Source organism: Scyliorhinus canicula, chromosome 12 (genome assembly GCF_902713615.1).
Source record: "Scyliorhinus canicula chromosome 12, sScyCan1.1, whole genome shotgun sequence".
Classification (NCBI taxonomy): domain Eukaryota; kingdom Metazoa; phylum Chordata; class Chondrichthyes; order Carcharhiniformes; family Scyliorhinidae; genus Scyliorhinus; species Scyliorhinus canicula.
The window spans coordinates 137,125,472-137,140,734 of record NC_052157.1 but is presented as its reverse complement, the minus strand read 5'-3'; the positions used below and the strand labels follow the sequence as shown (position 1 = coordinate 137,140,734).

Genomic DNA, 15,263 nt, shown 5'->3' with positions numbered 1-15,263 from the left:
TCTGCTTTCACCCGCCAGTGGAGACAACCTGCCCACATCTATCCTATCTATTCCCTTCATAATTTTAAATGTTTCTATAAGATCCCCCCCCCCCCTCCCCCCACCCGGCATCCTTCTAAATTCCAATGAGTACAGTCCCAGTCGAGTCGACTCAACCGCTCCTCGTAATCCAAACCCCTCAGCTTTGGGATTAGCCTGAATCTCCACTGCACACCCTCCAGCGCCACTACTTCCTTTCTCAGGTAAGGAGACCAAAACTGAACACACTGCTCCAGGTGTGGCCTCACTAACACCTTATACAGTGGCAGCATAACCTCCCTAGTCTTAAACTCCATCCCTCTAGCAATGAAGGACAAATTCCATTTGCCTTCTTAATCTGTTGTACCCATAAACCAACTTTTTACGACTCATGCTCTAGGACACCCAGGTCTCTCTGCACAGCAGCATGTTTTAATATTTTATCATTTAAATAATAATCCCGTTTGCTGTTATTCCTACCAAAATGGATAACCTCACATTTGTCAACATTGTATTCCATCTGCCAGACCCTAGCAATTCACTTAACAGATCCAAATCCCTCTGCAGACTTCCAGTATCCTCTGCATTTTTTCCTTTACCACTCACCTTAGTGTTGTCTGCAAACTTGGACACATTGCACGTGGTTCCCAACTCCAAATCACCTACTTTAAAAAAAAAATGTTATTCTCCTTTTTCACATTTTCTCCCAAATTTACACCCACCAACAATAAACAATAATCAGTAACAAATATGTCAATCCCCATATCAATAACAACAATCTCATCCTCCCACCAAACCCAAACATTAGCCCGCATGTTTACATAAACGAATGACAAAAAGGAATCGGGGATTACCCATAGTCACCCTTAATACACACAGCCCTCCCCTCGCAACGTTCACACACATCTTCAAAGAATCGGCTCATCCTCACCCTCGTGAGGTGTGCTCTGTACACCACCTTTAGCTGTATCAGCCCCAACCTCGCACACGAGGTGGAGGCATTCACTCTCCGGAGCACCTCACACCAGAACCCCTCCTCCACATCCTCTCCCAACTCTTCCTCCCATTTTGTTTTGATCCCTTCCAGTGGTGCCTTCTTCTCTTCCAAAATAGCTCTGTAAACCGCTGATACTATCCCCTTCTCCAGTCCCCCTGCTGTCAGCACCTCCTCCAGCAATGTGGAGGCGAGGCTCCACCGGGAAGCTCTGTATCTTCTTTCTGGCAAAATCTCGAACCTGCATGTATCTAAACATTTCCCCCTGCTCCAGCCCATACTTCGCTTCCAGCTCCTTCAATCCTGCAAGCCGACCCCTAAGAAACAAATCTTTTAGGGTCTTAATCCCGTTCTCCTCCCATTTCCGAAAATTTCCATCCCACTTCCCTGGCACAAATCTGTGGTTCCACCGAATTGGCATTTCCCTTGACCCTGCCCCCAACCCGAAGTGTTGGCGAAACTGCCTCCAAATTCTCAATGAAGTTATTATTACCGGACTCCGAGTATTTCCCCGGGGCATCGGGAGCGGCGCTGTTGCTAGTGCTTTCAATCCCGACTCCCTGCACAAACTCTTCTCCATTCTGACCCACTGGGAATCAACCCCTCTGACCCAGCTCCGCACCTTCCCTACATTCAGTATTGTGTGCAGTTCTGGTCACCTCTCTATAGGAAGGATGTGGAAGCATTGGAAAGGGTGAAAAGGATGCTGCCTGGTTTGGAAGATAGGTCTTATGAGGAAAGTTTGAGGGAGCTAGGGCTTTTCTCTTTGGAGCGGAGGAGGATGAGAGGCGACTTAAACGAGGTTTAAAAGATGATGAAGGGGATGGATAGAGTGGACGTTCAGAGACTATTTCCTCGGGTGGATGAAGCTGTTACAAGGGGGCATAACTATAAGATTCAGGGTGGGAGATATAGGAGGGATGTCCGAGGCAGGTTCATTACTCAGAGAGTGGTTACGGTGTGGAATGGATTGCCTGCTGTGATAGTGGAGTCAGACACTTTAGGAACTTTCAAGCGGTTATTGGATAGGCACATCAAGCACACCAGAATGACAGGGAGTGTGATAGCTTGATCTTGGTTTTGGACAGGGCTCGGCACAACATCGAGGGCCGAAGGGCCTGTTCTGTGCTGTACTGTTCTATGTTCTATTTGCCGCCCAGTAGTAATACATCAGGTTCGGAAGACCCAAACCCCCTGCCTGTCTTCCACTCTGTAGCAGCACCTTTCTAACTCTGGCCACCTTCCCTCCCCATATGAACGAAGTAATCCTTCCCTCTATCTCTCTGAAAAAAGCCTTTGGCAGCAAAATGGGCAGGCATTGAAAAATAAATAGAAATCGCGGCAACACGTTCATTTTAACCGCCTATACCCGACCCGCCAGTGACAGAGGGAGACCATCCCACCTTGCCAAATCCGCTTTCACTCTCCCCACCAAACTAGAAATGTTGTACCTGCGGAGCCCTCCCCACTCCCGGGCAACCTGCACCCCCAGATACCTAAAGTTAGTCCCTGCCCTACGGAATGGCAGCCCCCCACTCCCCCACCCCATTCCGCCTGGAGGTCGGTGACCAGTGGTGTCCCGCAAGGATCTGTTCTGGGACCTCTGCTCTTTGTGGTTTTTATAAATGACTTGGATGAGGAAGTGGAAGGGTTGGTTAGTAAGTTTTCCGATGACACAAAGGTTGGGGGAGTTGTAGATAGTGTTGAGGGTTGTTGCAGGTTACAGCAGGACATTGACAGGATGCAGAGTTGGGCTGAGAAGTGGCAGATGGAGTTCAACCTTGATAAATGCGAAGTAATTCATTTTGGAAAGTCCAATTTGAATGCTGAATACAGGGTTAAAGGCAGGATTCTTGGAAGTGTGGAGGTACAGAGGGATCTTGGGGTCCACATACATAGATCCCTCAAAGTTGCCACCCAGGTTGATAGGGTTGTTAAGAAGGCGTATGGTGTGTTGGCTTTCATTAACAGGGGGATTGAGTTTAAGAGCCGCAAGGTTTTATAAAACTCTAGTTAGACCACACTCAGAATACTGGGCGGGATTCTCCGTAGCCCTTCGTAACGCGGGTTGCCTGCGAGAAAAATCGGTGTCAATCACTCCGGCGCCGGGGCCTTCTTGAAGGCCGCTATTCTCCGTTCCCGGAGGGGCTAGCAGCTGACTGACGCGATACGCGTCAGTTTCACCAGCTGCGGAAGTGGTGAGACCCGGCGTTTTTTGGAGGATAAGGAGGAGAGAGACAGGGGGGGGTGTGTGTTCCGGCATTTGGGGTGTGTTCCGGCATTTTGGGGGGCGGGGGGGGGGGGTGTGTGTGTGTGTGTATGTTCCGGCATTTGGGGGGGGGGGGGGGTGTGTGTTCCGGCATTTGGGGGGGGGGGGGGCTGTGTTTCCGGCATTTGGGGGGGGGGTGGTGTGTGTTCCGGCATTTGGGGGGGGGGGGGTGTGTGTGTTCCGGCATTTGGGGGGGGGTGGGTGTGTTCCGGCATTTGGGGGGGGGGGGGTGTGTTCCGGCATTTGGGGGGGGGGGGTGTGTTCCGGCATTTGGGGGGGGGGGGGTGTTCCGGCATTTGGGGGGGGGGTGTGTTCCGGCATTTGGGGGGGGGGTTGTGTTCCGGCATTTGGGGGGGGGTTGTGTTTCCGAGCATTTGGGGGGGGGGGTGTGTGGTTGTTTCCGGCATTTGGGGTTGGGGTTGTGTGTTTCACCTCTCCCGTGTTCTCCCCTAGTTTTTCCCGCTTCACTTCCGACTTCCCCCCCCCCGGCATTTGGTTGTGGGGGGGGGGGGGCTGGTGTTCCGGCATTTGGGGGGGGGGGGGGCTGTGTTCCGGCATTATGGGGGGGGGGGGGTTTGGTTTCCGCATTTGTGGGGGGGGGGGGGTTTGTTGTGGTTTTTCCGGCATTTGGGGGGGGGTGTGTTGCCCGGCAGTTTGGGGGGGGGGTGTGTTCCGGGCATTTGGCGGGTCGACGGATGCCCGAGGCCAACGCAAGCGTCGCCCCCACCCCCTGTACGCCGCTGGCCCCATACCCCAACCCCCCCTCACCACCCCTACCTCAACCCCCCTAACCTCAAACCCCCCCTGCACCACCCCTACCTCAACCCCCCCGTCACCACCCTACCTCAACCCCCCCTCACCACCCCTACCTCACCCCTCCTCACCACCCCTACCTCCCTCCCCACCACCCCTACCTCCCTCCCCACCACCCCAAACTCCCTCCCCGCCACCCCTACCCCCCCTCCCCGCCACCCCTACCCCCCTCCCCGCCACCCCTACCCCCCTCCCCACCACCCCTACCCCCCTCCCCACCACCCCTACCCCCCTCCCCACCACCCCTACCCCCCTCCAACGCCGGGTCTCCCCCCCCCCTCACCGCCGGGTCCCCCCCCCCTCACCGCCGGGTCCCCCCCCCCTCACCGCCGGGTCCCCCCCCCCTCACCGCCGGGTCCCCCCCCCCCTCACCGCCGGGTCCCCCCCCCCTCACCGCCGGGTCCCCCCCCCCTCACCGCCGGGTCCCCCCCCCCTCAACGCCGGGTCCCCCCCCCCTCACCGCCGGGTCCCCCCCCCCTCACCGCCGGGTCCCCCCCCCCTCAACGCCGCCCCCCCCCCCCTCAACGCCGGGTCCCCCCCCCTCAACGCCGGGTCCCCCCCCCCCTCAACGCCGGGTCCCCCCCCCCCTCAACCCGGGTCCCCCCCCCTCACCGCCGGTCCCCCCCCCCTCACCGCCGGGTCCCCCCCCCCCTCAACGCCGGGCCCCCCCCCCCTCAACGCCGTGTCCCCCCCCTCATGCCGGTACCCCCCCCCCCCCAATGCCGGTACCCACACCCCGTCCCCCTCCCTCTGAAGGCCGGTACCCACACCCCCCCCCTCTCTCCTCCTCCCCCCCTCTCTCCTCTCCCCCCCCTCTCTCCTCCTCCCCCTCCTCTCTCCTCCTCCCCCTCCTCTCTCCTCCTCCCCCTCCTCTCTCCTCCTCCCCCTCCTCTCTCCTCCTCCCCCTCTCTCCTCCTCCCCTCCCCCCTCTCTCCTCCTCCCCCTCCCCCCCTCTCTCCTCCCCCCCTCCCCCCCTCTCTCCTCCCCCCTCCCCCCCTCTCTCCTCCCCCCCTCCCCCCCTCTCTCCTCCCCCCTCCCCCCCTCTCTCCTCCCCCTCCCCCCCTCTCTCCTCCCCCCTCCCCCCTCTCTCCTCCCCCCTCCCCCCCTCTCTCCTCCCCCCTCCCCCCCTCTCTCCTCCCCCCTCCCCCCCCTCTCCTCCCCCCTCCCCCCCTCTCTCCTCCCCCCTCCCCCCTCTCTCCTCCCCCCTCCCCCCCTCTCTCCTCCCCCCTTCCCCCTCTCTCCTCCCCCCTTCCCCCTCTCTCCTCCCCCCTCCCCCCCTCTCTCCTCCCCCCTCCCCCCTCTCTCCTCCCCCCTCCCCCCCTCTCTCCTCCCCCCTCCCCCCCTCTCTCCTCCCCCCTCCCCCCCTCTCTCCTCCCCCCTCCCCCCCTCTCTCCTCCCCCCCTCTCTCCTCCCCCCTCCCCCCTCTCTCCTCCCCCCTCCCCCCTCTCTCCTCCCCCCTCCCCCCCTCTCTCCTCCCCCCTCCCCCCCTCTCTCCTCCCCCTCCCCCCCTCTCTCCTCCCCCCTCCCCCCCTCTCTCCTCCCCCTCCCCCCCTCTCTCCTCCTCCCCCTCCCCCCTCTCTCCTCCCCCCCTCCCCCCCTCTCTCCTCCCCCCCCCCTCCCCCCCTCTCTCCTCCCCCCCCTCCCCCCTCTCTCCTCCCCCCCCCTCCCCCCTCCCCCCCCTCCCCCCCTCTCTCCTCCCCCCCTCTCTCCTCCCCCCCTCTCTCCTCCCCCCCTCCCCCCCTCTCCCCCCTCCCCCCCTCTCTCCTCCCCCCCCCCCCCCCCCCTCCTCCCCCCCCCCTCCTTCCTCTGTTAGTGGGGGGGGGGGGGGGTGCGGCGTTAGTGGGGGTGTGGGGGTGCGGCGTTGGAGGGGGGTAGGGGTGGTGAAGGGGGTAGGGGTGGTGAAGGGAGGGGGTTGGGGTAGGGGCAGCTGCGTGCAGAGGGGGGGCGACGGTGCATTGGCCCCGGGCATCCGTCGCCCCCCTCCTCTGCACGCCGCTGCCCCTACCCCAACCCCCTCCCCTCACCACCCCTACCCCCTTCACCACCCCTACCCCACTCCAACGCCGCACCCCCCCCCCCCCCCCCCCACTAACGGAGGAAGGAAGGGGGGAAGGAGGAAGGAAGGGGGGGAGGAGGGGGGAGGAGGAAGGAAGGGGGGAGGAGGAAGGAAGGGGGGGAGGAGGAGAGGGGGGGGGGGGGTGTGGGTACCGGCCTTCAGAGGGAGGGGGACGGGGTGTGGGTTGCGGCGTTGAGGGTGGGGGGTTGCGGCGTTGAGGAGGGGGGGGTGGAACCCGGCGTTGAGGAGGGGGGGGTGGAACCCGGCGTTGAGGAGGGGGGGGGAACCCGGCGTTGAGGAGGGGGGGGGGGGAACCCGGCGTTGAGGGGGGGGGGAACCCGGCGTTGAGGAGGGGGGGGGGAACCCGGCGTTGAGGAGGGGGGGGGGGAACCCGGCGTTGAGGGGGGGGGAACCCGGCGTTGAGGGGGGGGGGGAACCCGGCGTTGAGGGGGGGGGGAACCCGGCGTTGAGGGGGGGGGGCGGTTGCGGCGTTGCGAGAGATGGGGGGCGGCGTTGGAGGGGGGTAGGGGTGGTGGGGAGGGGGGTAGGGGCGTTGGAGGGAGGTAGGGGTGGTGAGGGTAGGGGGCAGCGGCGTACAGAGGGGGGGGGGCGTTGGCCCCGGGCATCCGTCGCCCCCCCCCTCTCTGCCCGCCGCTGCCCCAAACCCCCCCCGATGCCGCAACCCACCCCCCCCCCCCCCGATGGCCGCAACCCACCCCCCCCCCCCGATGGCCGCAACCCCCCGATGGCCGCAACCCACCCCCCCGATGGCCGCAACCCACCCCCCCGATGGCCGCAACCCCCGATGGCCGCAACGCAACCCCCCGATGGCCGCAACCCCCCGATGGCCGCAACGCAACCCCCCCGATGCCGCAACCCACTCCCCGATGCCGCAACCCACCCCCCGATGGCCGCAACCCACCCCCCGATGGCCGCAACGCACCCCCCGATGGCCGCAACCCACCCACCCCCCCCCCGATGGCCGCAACCCCCCCCGATGGCCGCAACCCCCCGATGGCCGCAACGCAACCCCCCGATGGCCGCAACGCAACCCCCCGATGGCCGCAACGCAACCCCCCGATGGCCGCAACGCAACCCCCCGATGGCCGCAACGCAACCCCCCGATGGCCGCAACGCAACCCCCCGATGGCCGCAACCCACCCCCCCGATGCCCCAACCCCCCCCCCCCCCCCCCCATGGCCGCAACCCACCCCCCCCCCCCCCATGGCCGCAACCCACCCCCCCCCCCCATGGCCGCAACCCACCCCCCCCCCCCCATGGCCGCAACCCACCCCCGACACTGAACGGCGTCAGCCATCATCAATGGTTGACGCCGTTTTAAACCAACTCTGATTTGCGCCGACGTGACCCGTGGCCACGTCGGCGGGACTTCGGCCCATCCGGGCCGGAGATTTCAGGTCAGTGCAAATAAAATGAAATCCCGCCGGCGCCAGCTGTTTTCACAGGCCGCCGACGGGATTTGCACAACGCCGGTTTTTTTTCCGGCGGGAGAATTACGAAACCTGCGGGAGCGGAAATGACGCCGCTTCCCGCCAATTCTCCGACCCTGCGTGGGGTCGGAGAATCCCGCCCACTGTGTCCAATTCTCATTATAGGAAGGATGTGGATGCTTTGGAGAGGGTACAGAGGAGATTTACCAGGATGCTGCCTGGACTGGAGGGCATGTCTTATGAAGCTAGGGCTTTTCTCACTGGAGCGAAGAAGGCAGAGAGGTGACTTGATAGAGGTGTACAAGGTGATGAGAGGCATGGATAGAGTGGATAGCCAGAGACTTTTCCCCAGGGTGGAAATGGCTGTCATGAGGGGACATAATTTTAAGGTGATTGGAGGAAGGTATAGGGGAGATGTCAGAGGTCTCTTTACACAGAGAGTGGTGGGTGTGTGGAATGCACTGCCAGCAGAGGTGGTGGAGTCAGAGTCATCAGGGACATTTAAGCGACTCTTGGATAGGCACATGGACAGCAGTAAATTGAAGGGGTGTAGGTTAGGTTGATCTTAGATTAGGATAAATGGTCAGCACAACATTGTGGGCTGAAGGGCCTGTACTGTGCTGTACTGTTCTATGCTCTATGTTCTGTGTTTACAGTCAGCTGCTCAGTACAACTTGATAGAGAAAGATGCCATCAAGATTGCCAAGGAAATAAAAGCAGAATATTGGACATTGTCTTCTCTAACAGGTGAGTGGAAAATGAGTCCAGTTTCAAGGTGATAAAAAGCCATAGATCTACAATCTATAATGTCTGATATCTTTATAAAATTAAAGTTCAGAGATTGTACTACTGGAGAAGTGGCCATTTCCGAGGTGTTGGGGTAATTTAAATTTGTATGATGCTATGAGTGGTGTGATGTTGGACCTTCCACACGTCAGACACCTCTCTCAATTCTTCTTCCAAAGGAAATGATAATTAAGAGAGGTGCATCTTGGGTGATTGATTTGATGTGGCCTTTCTTACTCTATCAGCAAAATCACAATCACACTCCTGTAATGATATGTACATGTATAGATAACTAAAGGGTTAATTATAACATCTAATTGTAACACTACCACTAGATGGCACCATTAGATCCCACTATAAATATCAGCACCCAGAGGATCAACCCAGCAGTGATTAGTTAGCAGTGGATTTGCATCCCCCGCCCCACCTCATCTCCCCCGACATGTCCTTTGGATGTTTTCCTACAGTAAAGATGTTCGCTGAAAGTTTGCTCAGGGGGTCAACCAACTGGCCGCTGTAACTTTGATGGACAATGAGAATCCCGCTGAGGAATTTTCTGATGTTTATGTAACTTGTTTTTGTCGTCAAGGCTAAGACATGTTACCTACTGAACAATTCCAGCAGATGGTGCTCTCCGACTATTTTTCAACAAAATTGTAAATCTGTTCCAGCTTGAAAATTCCAATGAGCCCAACATTTAAAATAACACATACTAAAAATCTGAAGCAAGCAATTCATTTGACCAGGGTTTGTATTATTAGCCAGCCGTAACTGTAATGAATTGAATCTAACATTTACAGATTCCCTTGCAAAATCCAACATCTTCCTTAAAGAATCTAATTCCATTTTGTGATTATTACGAAATAAAAATTGTGTATCCTACTTTTAAGTAACTTCCTCTCTACTCTTCCTTAGTGTTTTTGTATTTAGAGTGTAACTAATGGACAGGAGTTTATTGTGAGAGGCACTTTAGATATCATTGTTTTGCGGACTCTTAGGGGCTTTTCATTTTCTGTTTTTTTTTTGCATGGTTCTTCCTGGCCCACACATTATTTCAACAAACGACCAGTATCTTTTAACCTTCCAATGGGACTTTTGAATTCTATATTGAGAGCTGTCCATGAACATTGGTCTTTCCTTATTTGCTGGCCTTAGGGCCTAGCTTTCTCTACTTGGCAGTTCCCCACAATGATTGGGTTCCCACAACTCCATGACATCGACATGTTGGCACGCTTCTGCGCTGCTGTGATCTGAACAGCGGTTTCCAAAGTGGGGGTCATGACCCTCTCTTGGGTTGCGGGATTTTAAAAATGGGTCGGCAAAATTGATTTTTCCAAAGACACCCTGACCTTTTTTCTTTAGTTTTTTCCAATTGAAGAATAAGTTAGCGTGGCCAATCAACCTACCCTGCGCATCTTTGTGTTGTGGGGGTGAGACCCACCCAGGCACGGGGAGAATGTGCAAACTCCACACGGACAGTGACTTGGGTCCTCGGTGCCTCGAGGCAGCAGTGCTTACCATTGCGCCATGTGCCACTCCCCCCCCCCCCCCCCCCCCCACCCCCGCCCCAACCTTTTTTCTGTGGGTAAATTAAATACATATTGTCTCTTCAGTACATGGCATAAGCTGCATGTCACCCGAAAGAGAGGGCCATAGACACCAATAGTCGATAAACCTACTGGCAGGATCAGTCACCTGGACCTGCCAGGTATTAGCTGCTCCACCGAGTTCACGACAGCTCAGAGCAGCACTAATGGTAACAATGAACAGAGTGCCATGACCTTCGGTGCCTGAAAATTATTGGGTTACCTGGGTGAACCATTTGGTTGAAGTGGGTCACCTGAAGAAAAGTTTGAAAATCACTTGTGTAGAAGATAAGTTGCACTTTAACACAATAAGCTTCATCAGTGGAATATGCTGTGACCCTTCAATTGAATACTAAAATGTTCTTCTGTATTGGCATTAGGAGAGAATGTAAAGGAATTCTTCTTCAGGGTTGCATCATTGACCTTCGAAGCCAATGTACTGGCCGAACTTGAAAAGACTGGCCCCAGGAAGATTGGGGATGTTGTTCGTAAGTATAGCTGCTAATCAAATACAATATCACTCCTATTCATTGGTAACTATGGGTTGTAATGGCAGTAACAATGAAAAAGAGATTCCTTTGGCAATGTGGAGTAACTGATTAAATATCTATTTTAAAAGATGAGATTGCTCTCCACACAGTGAGTTCCCGATCTTGGCTGGGATGCGAGGCACGAAAGGCAAAGTGAGCAGCCAGAGCTCTGTGCACCTTCTAACAGACACTGATGCTTATTAATGATGGGAGCAGGTTACATAACTACCCTGTCAACTGGCAAATGGAAAGTGTGCAGACAGGGAGAGAGGAAATGGTAGAAAAAACATTTTAAAACATCACATCAATGGAGGTGGGTGTGGAACCATTCCCAAAACATGTTTGCGTTGAGGGTAATCTTCAACTCCGGCTGGGCAATGACTTAGATTGCACTCCTTTCTGGAAATATATGCATATTTTATTTCAATAAATCTGCCAGCTTCTACGGGCTCCTTGTCAAATTAACCTCAAAGTGATGGAAATTAAAATTAACCTAAATAGGACCATATTTTCTAGTAGAGGCGCACCAATGTGTGTAGAGAACACCCACTGCCCACCCGTGGGTCAAGAGAGGGAGCAGGCAGTGTGGGAGTGACGCGACAGGATATATGTTGCACATGTTTCACTCACTTGTACCTCAATTGCAATCGGCTTCCTACATTTGAAGTTGGAGCCCTGTTTACAGATTACAAATGACATCCCAGTTGAAGCAAATCAGGACTCCACTCAAGATGATAGCAGCCAAAATGCTTGGGTAAATGTGGTATTAGGTAACCCAACGGCTTTTCCATGCCTCATGGGAGTTGCTTAAAATAGACCTTGATGTCACTAGGCGAACAGAGAAAATCTGTTTGGGGGGGGGGTAAATTCTGAAATTTATAAGTATCCTTTTACTTTAATCTGAATATCATGCCTCCAAATTTACTTTTGTTATAATAAATCATGAGTTAAAATGTACAATCTTGTCAGATTATTTTACAAATACTTTCTTTCTCTGCAGGCATCAACAACAATGACAAAAAACTGTTCAAAAATGCGAAGAAATCCAAGTCTAACTGCTGTCAGTGACAGCCACACTGCCGACCTAAGAGGTTACCTGTTGCACTACATTTGTTTTTTAACCAAAGATTACTCACGCCAACAAAATGTCACCAGCCGCTCACTGATCGCCTTTGTAATGCAAAAACAATGCTAAAAGATGACCAAGAAATGCCAGCCAGGCAAATAGTTCAGCAAGGAACCCTGTCCGTTTGAGATTATCTCCCAAGCAATTGCTGTCATACCTTTTCCACGCCAATCGCGCGTTGTGTTATCATTACCAATTGGAAAAAAATTAGCATTCCCATGTACTGAAGCTCACGTTGATGCCAACTGGGTTGAACTCTGTTCGGACCAAACTAAGAAATCTCCACTCCAGAATAAAATTAAAGAGCAAGGTTCTGAAATAGAAGTTACCAGGCGAGTGTACATTTCAGTAGGTTTTCCTGGTTTAATACACGAGGCGCAACAAGTAGCGGAAAACCAGGCAGAAAGAATCACACATTCGAAAGTGAGCTTCCTCAGTTGATTGTCCATTTGCAGCAATGGAGATAAAATTGGATGGGCTCCATTACGCGATGTTCCCCACTTCTCCTTGTATCTGTCACATCAATAGCTGCAAGTGCAGGACCGGAAAACCCTGGCCTATTTTTGACACTATGTTAAGACTTGGTATGGTTGCAAATAGCATCAACGACACTCGCAATCCTGCAATTGAACCAACGTTTTGTGTTGTTTGTATGTATTCAGTGCTAATGTGAGAAATTGCAGAATTTGAGCATTGATGTGTTGAGGAGACACTCCACTGTTCACATGTTGGGACATCACTTGTATGTTTTTCAACACCAGAATCCCTTAATCCTGCCGGTATAACGAATCAAACCCAAAATGTAAGCAGTTGTATGAATAATTTTGAGATGATTCAACTGCGTGATGATCAACACAAAAACGCAAGGCATTTCCTTTCTCTTTCATGTGTATGAGATGGCTTCTTGCGACGCTTGGCTTATAAATTAAGTCATAGTTTTAAAATATATCAAAATATGTAACTATGTTTGCTGGTGTCCCCTGCAGCAGACAGAAGCTACATTTTCCTGTTCTGTCGGTCAGCGGATACTTATCCCTGGATTACTAAGCACAGATGATATGAGTCTCTGCCCCTTGATGTTGCTGCAGGATTCCTGGGAGTCACCCAAATTGCAAAGAAGTAGACTGTCGTGCAGGTGGGTAATGGGCATTTCTGTCTTATTTCCTTGTTCCCTGGGGAGCGAGGTGTCCATTTGAAAGGAGGGCTTAAAGAACCAGACCTTAAGGCCGAGTGTCTAATTGCTCCTTGATGGATCAAAGAAGAGCAGGCAAGCAGCTTTTCGATAAGACCTTTATCTCCCCAGGATGCCAGGCATCAGCTGGAATCTTCCTTGCAGCTTTTTTCAGGCTCTGCATTGAAGTAAGGCTGAAAAGGCGGCTGCATCCAGAGATTGGCATCAAATTATGGCCTTACTGAAATATAAAGCAATGCATTTCACTCGGTATGTTGCTGTGTCCGTCTGTCACCCGGGAAGAGGTACCAGGAAAATCGACACCATGGGCATTAGAGCGTAGTAACGGGATTAGGCCATTGAGCCCCTCAAATCTAAACCATTCACTTAGACCATGCCTTATCTCCAACTACCCACTGAGGCTCCTTAACCTTTAATACCCTTACCTCTCAAAATTGTCTGTCGGATCTCAGATACTTGGAAAATTCACGGCACAGAATGAAGCCAAAATAAAACAGTGCGAGGAAAGTTCAGCAGGTCTGCCAGCATCTCTGGAGAGAGAAACAGTTAATGTTTCATGTCTAGTATGTCTCTTCTTCGCAATTCAAAGGAGAGTCATATTGGATTTGAATTAACGTTAACTTTGCTTCTCTCTCTTCACAGATGCTGCCAGACCTGCTGAGCTTTCTTAGCACTCGGTTTTTATTTCAGATGGCCAGCATCTGAGTGTTTCACTTTTATAGAATTAAGCCATATGCCTGTGCCAGCTGAATTGTGGTAAACAATTCCACAGATTCGCAACCCTCTGAGAGAAGAAATTAGTCCTCATCTCTGTCTTAAATGTGTTACCCCTTACTACAGTATAAGTTTACATCCTCTGGCCCTATACTCTTCCATAAGGGGAAACAGCCTCTCAGCATCACCACCAGTCAGCTCCCTCTCAAAAGTGGAGAGCAGCCCATGATCCTCAGGGACGATGGCAACTTTCGTTGCTGGAGATATTGCTCAATGGTTTCCACTCACCAAGTTCTGGATTCTGTTCTTTTGTACATCCCAAGCTTTCAGTGACCTGCAGATTGACTCAGGGCGGCAACACATTAGCAAAGTCAATTTTCTTTTCTTTTTGTTGTGTGGGATATGTCGCTGCCTTTTATGGTTATGGCTTATTCTGGGACATGGAAGGTGCTCTATGAATGCTAGTTCTTTATTTCTTTGTTTGGTCCTTTGTCGGTCCACTAGTACCCTGCTTCCAGACTCCCAGGCTCTTTTGGCGTCTTGGCCAATATTTCTGACTCGCCCAATAGTTGCACTGTATTCTTTCCATGTGATGCTGAGATAGATCTAAACAGCAGAGTGAGGCTTCTACAGAGATATTTTGTGAGAAAAGTTAAAGAAAATTCATGTAACTCACATTTTGTTGGTTTATAATATCAGTTGAATAAAAACAAGTTATTTAACTTCAAATTCAGAGGTACATTCGTATATTGAATCCTGGGTACCCCCTATACACGAAAACCTGCTTGTTGCAGCATATAATTAGTTTTAACAAGAGGGGGTTGCCTCTATTCATTTATGTTCGTATATGAAAACTGTGTTAATCCTTGTCCATGTTAAATTATGCAGGGGCAGATTTTAACTTCAGATGGGGTCAGAAAATAGCTTTCCCCCACCCCGTCTTCTAGACGTCATCTGATTTCACCTCTTCACAGACTTCCAGGGGAAAGATAGTTAGATGGGCTATATGATGGGTAAAGGACCCCCTCCCCACCCCTGGAAACAGTTGTATTTACCTCATAGCCACTTCTTCAAAGTGACCTAAACAGCCTTTCTTTGTAATTTGAGCATTTACAGTATCGTTGTGGCTCAAGTTCTTTCTCCTGGTTACAAATAGTTTTCGGGGTTAAACACCAAGGCAAACATATTTTCTGACTAGCACCAGACAACTGTCAACTTTCTGTCCATTTAGGAAGATTAATATACAGGAATAATGAATAAAGCAGTGTGGAGAGCTTATTGATAATTCAAGTGGCACTCGTTTTAAAATTGCCACTGATAGAGAGAAATTGAAATCATGCTATATGAGACCTGTAACAAATGCATTCAGAATGAGTTAAGGGCAATGGGATTTCATACAAATATGGTAGTCATCATCCAGGAGTATGGTTTAGATTTGTTTGTTGGTGTGAGAAAAGTAAGCCTTTGGGAATTCAATCCACCCATATGAAAACCAAAAGGTATTAGCCCAAAGTTCTGATCGGGAAAGGACAGTGTTTAGTTCTTTCACAATCTTGTACAGTATAAAACGCAAGCAAAATTGGTTGCTTCATCTTAGGTATCATGGTTGATTAATCTTTTCCTGTGTGTGTGCATTCATTGTGGTGATCATAATCACAGCTTTATGTTCATTTTTTTCACTTTACAGTAGAATGATGCATGTTCCTGCAATAAAAATTGGAAAAGTTA

At 52.8% G+C, this 15,263-nt stretch overlaps 1 protein-coding gene across 1 annotated transcript in view; it reads left to right on the top strand.

Annotated features, from left to right (window-relative positions):
* The window catches only part of LOC119974912 (ras-related protein Rab-34-like), a 55,920-nt gene extending 40,657 nt beyond the window's left edge, over positions 1–15,263 (top strand). Inside the window, exons 9-11 of the mRNA XM_038814253.1 lie at positions 8,258–8,348; positions 10,354–10,461; positions 11,504–15,263. Coding sequence (XP_038670181.1) covers positions 8,258–8,348; positions 10,354–10,461; positions 11,504–11,571 — 267 coding nt within the window. The 3' untranslated portion in view covers positions 11,572–15,263. The remainder of the gene's footprint in view (positions 1–8,257; positions 8,349–10,353; positions 10,462–11,503) is intronic.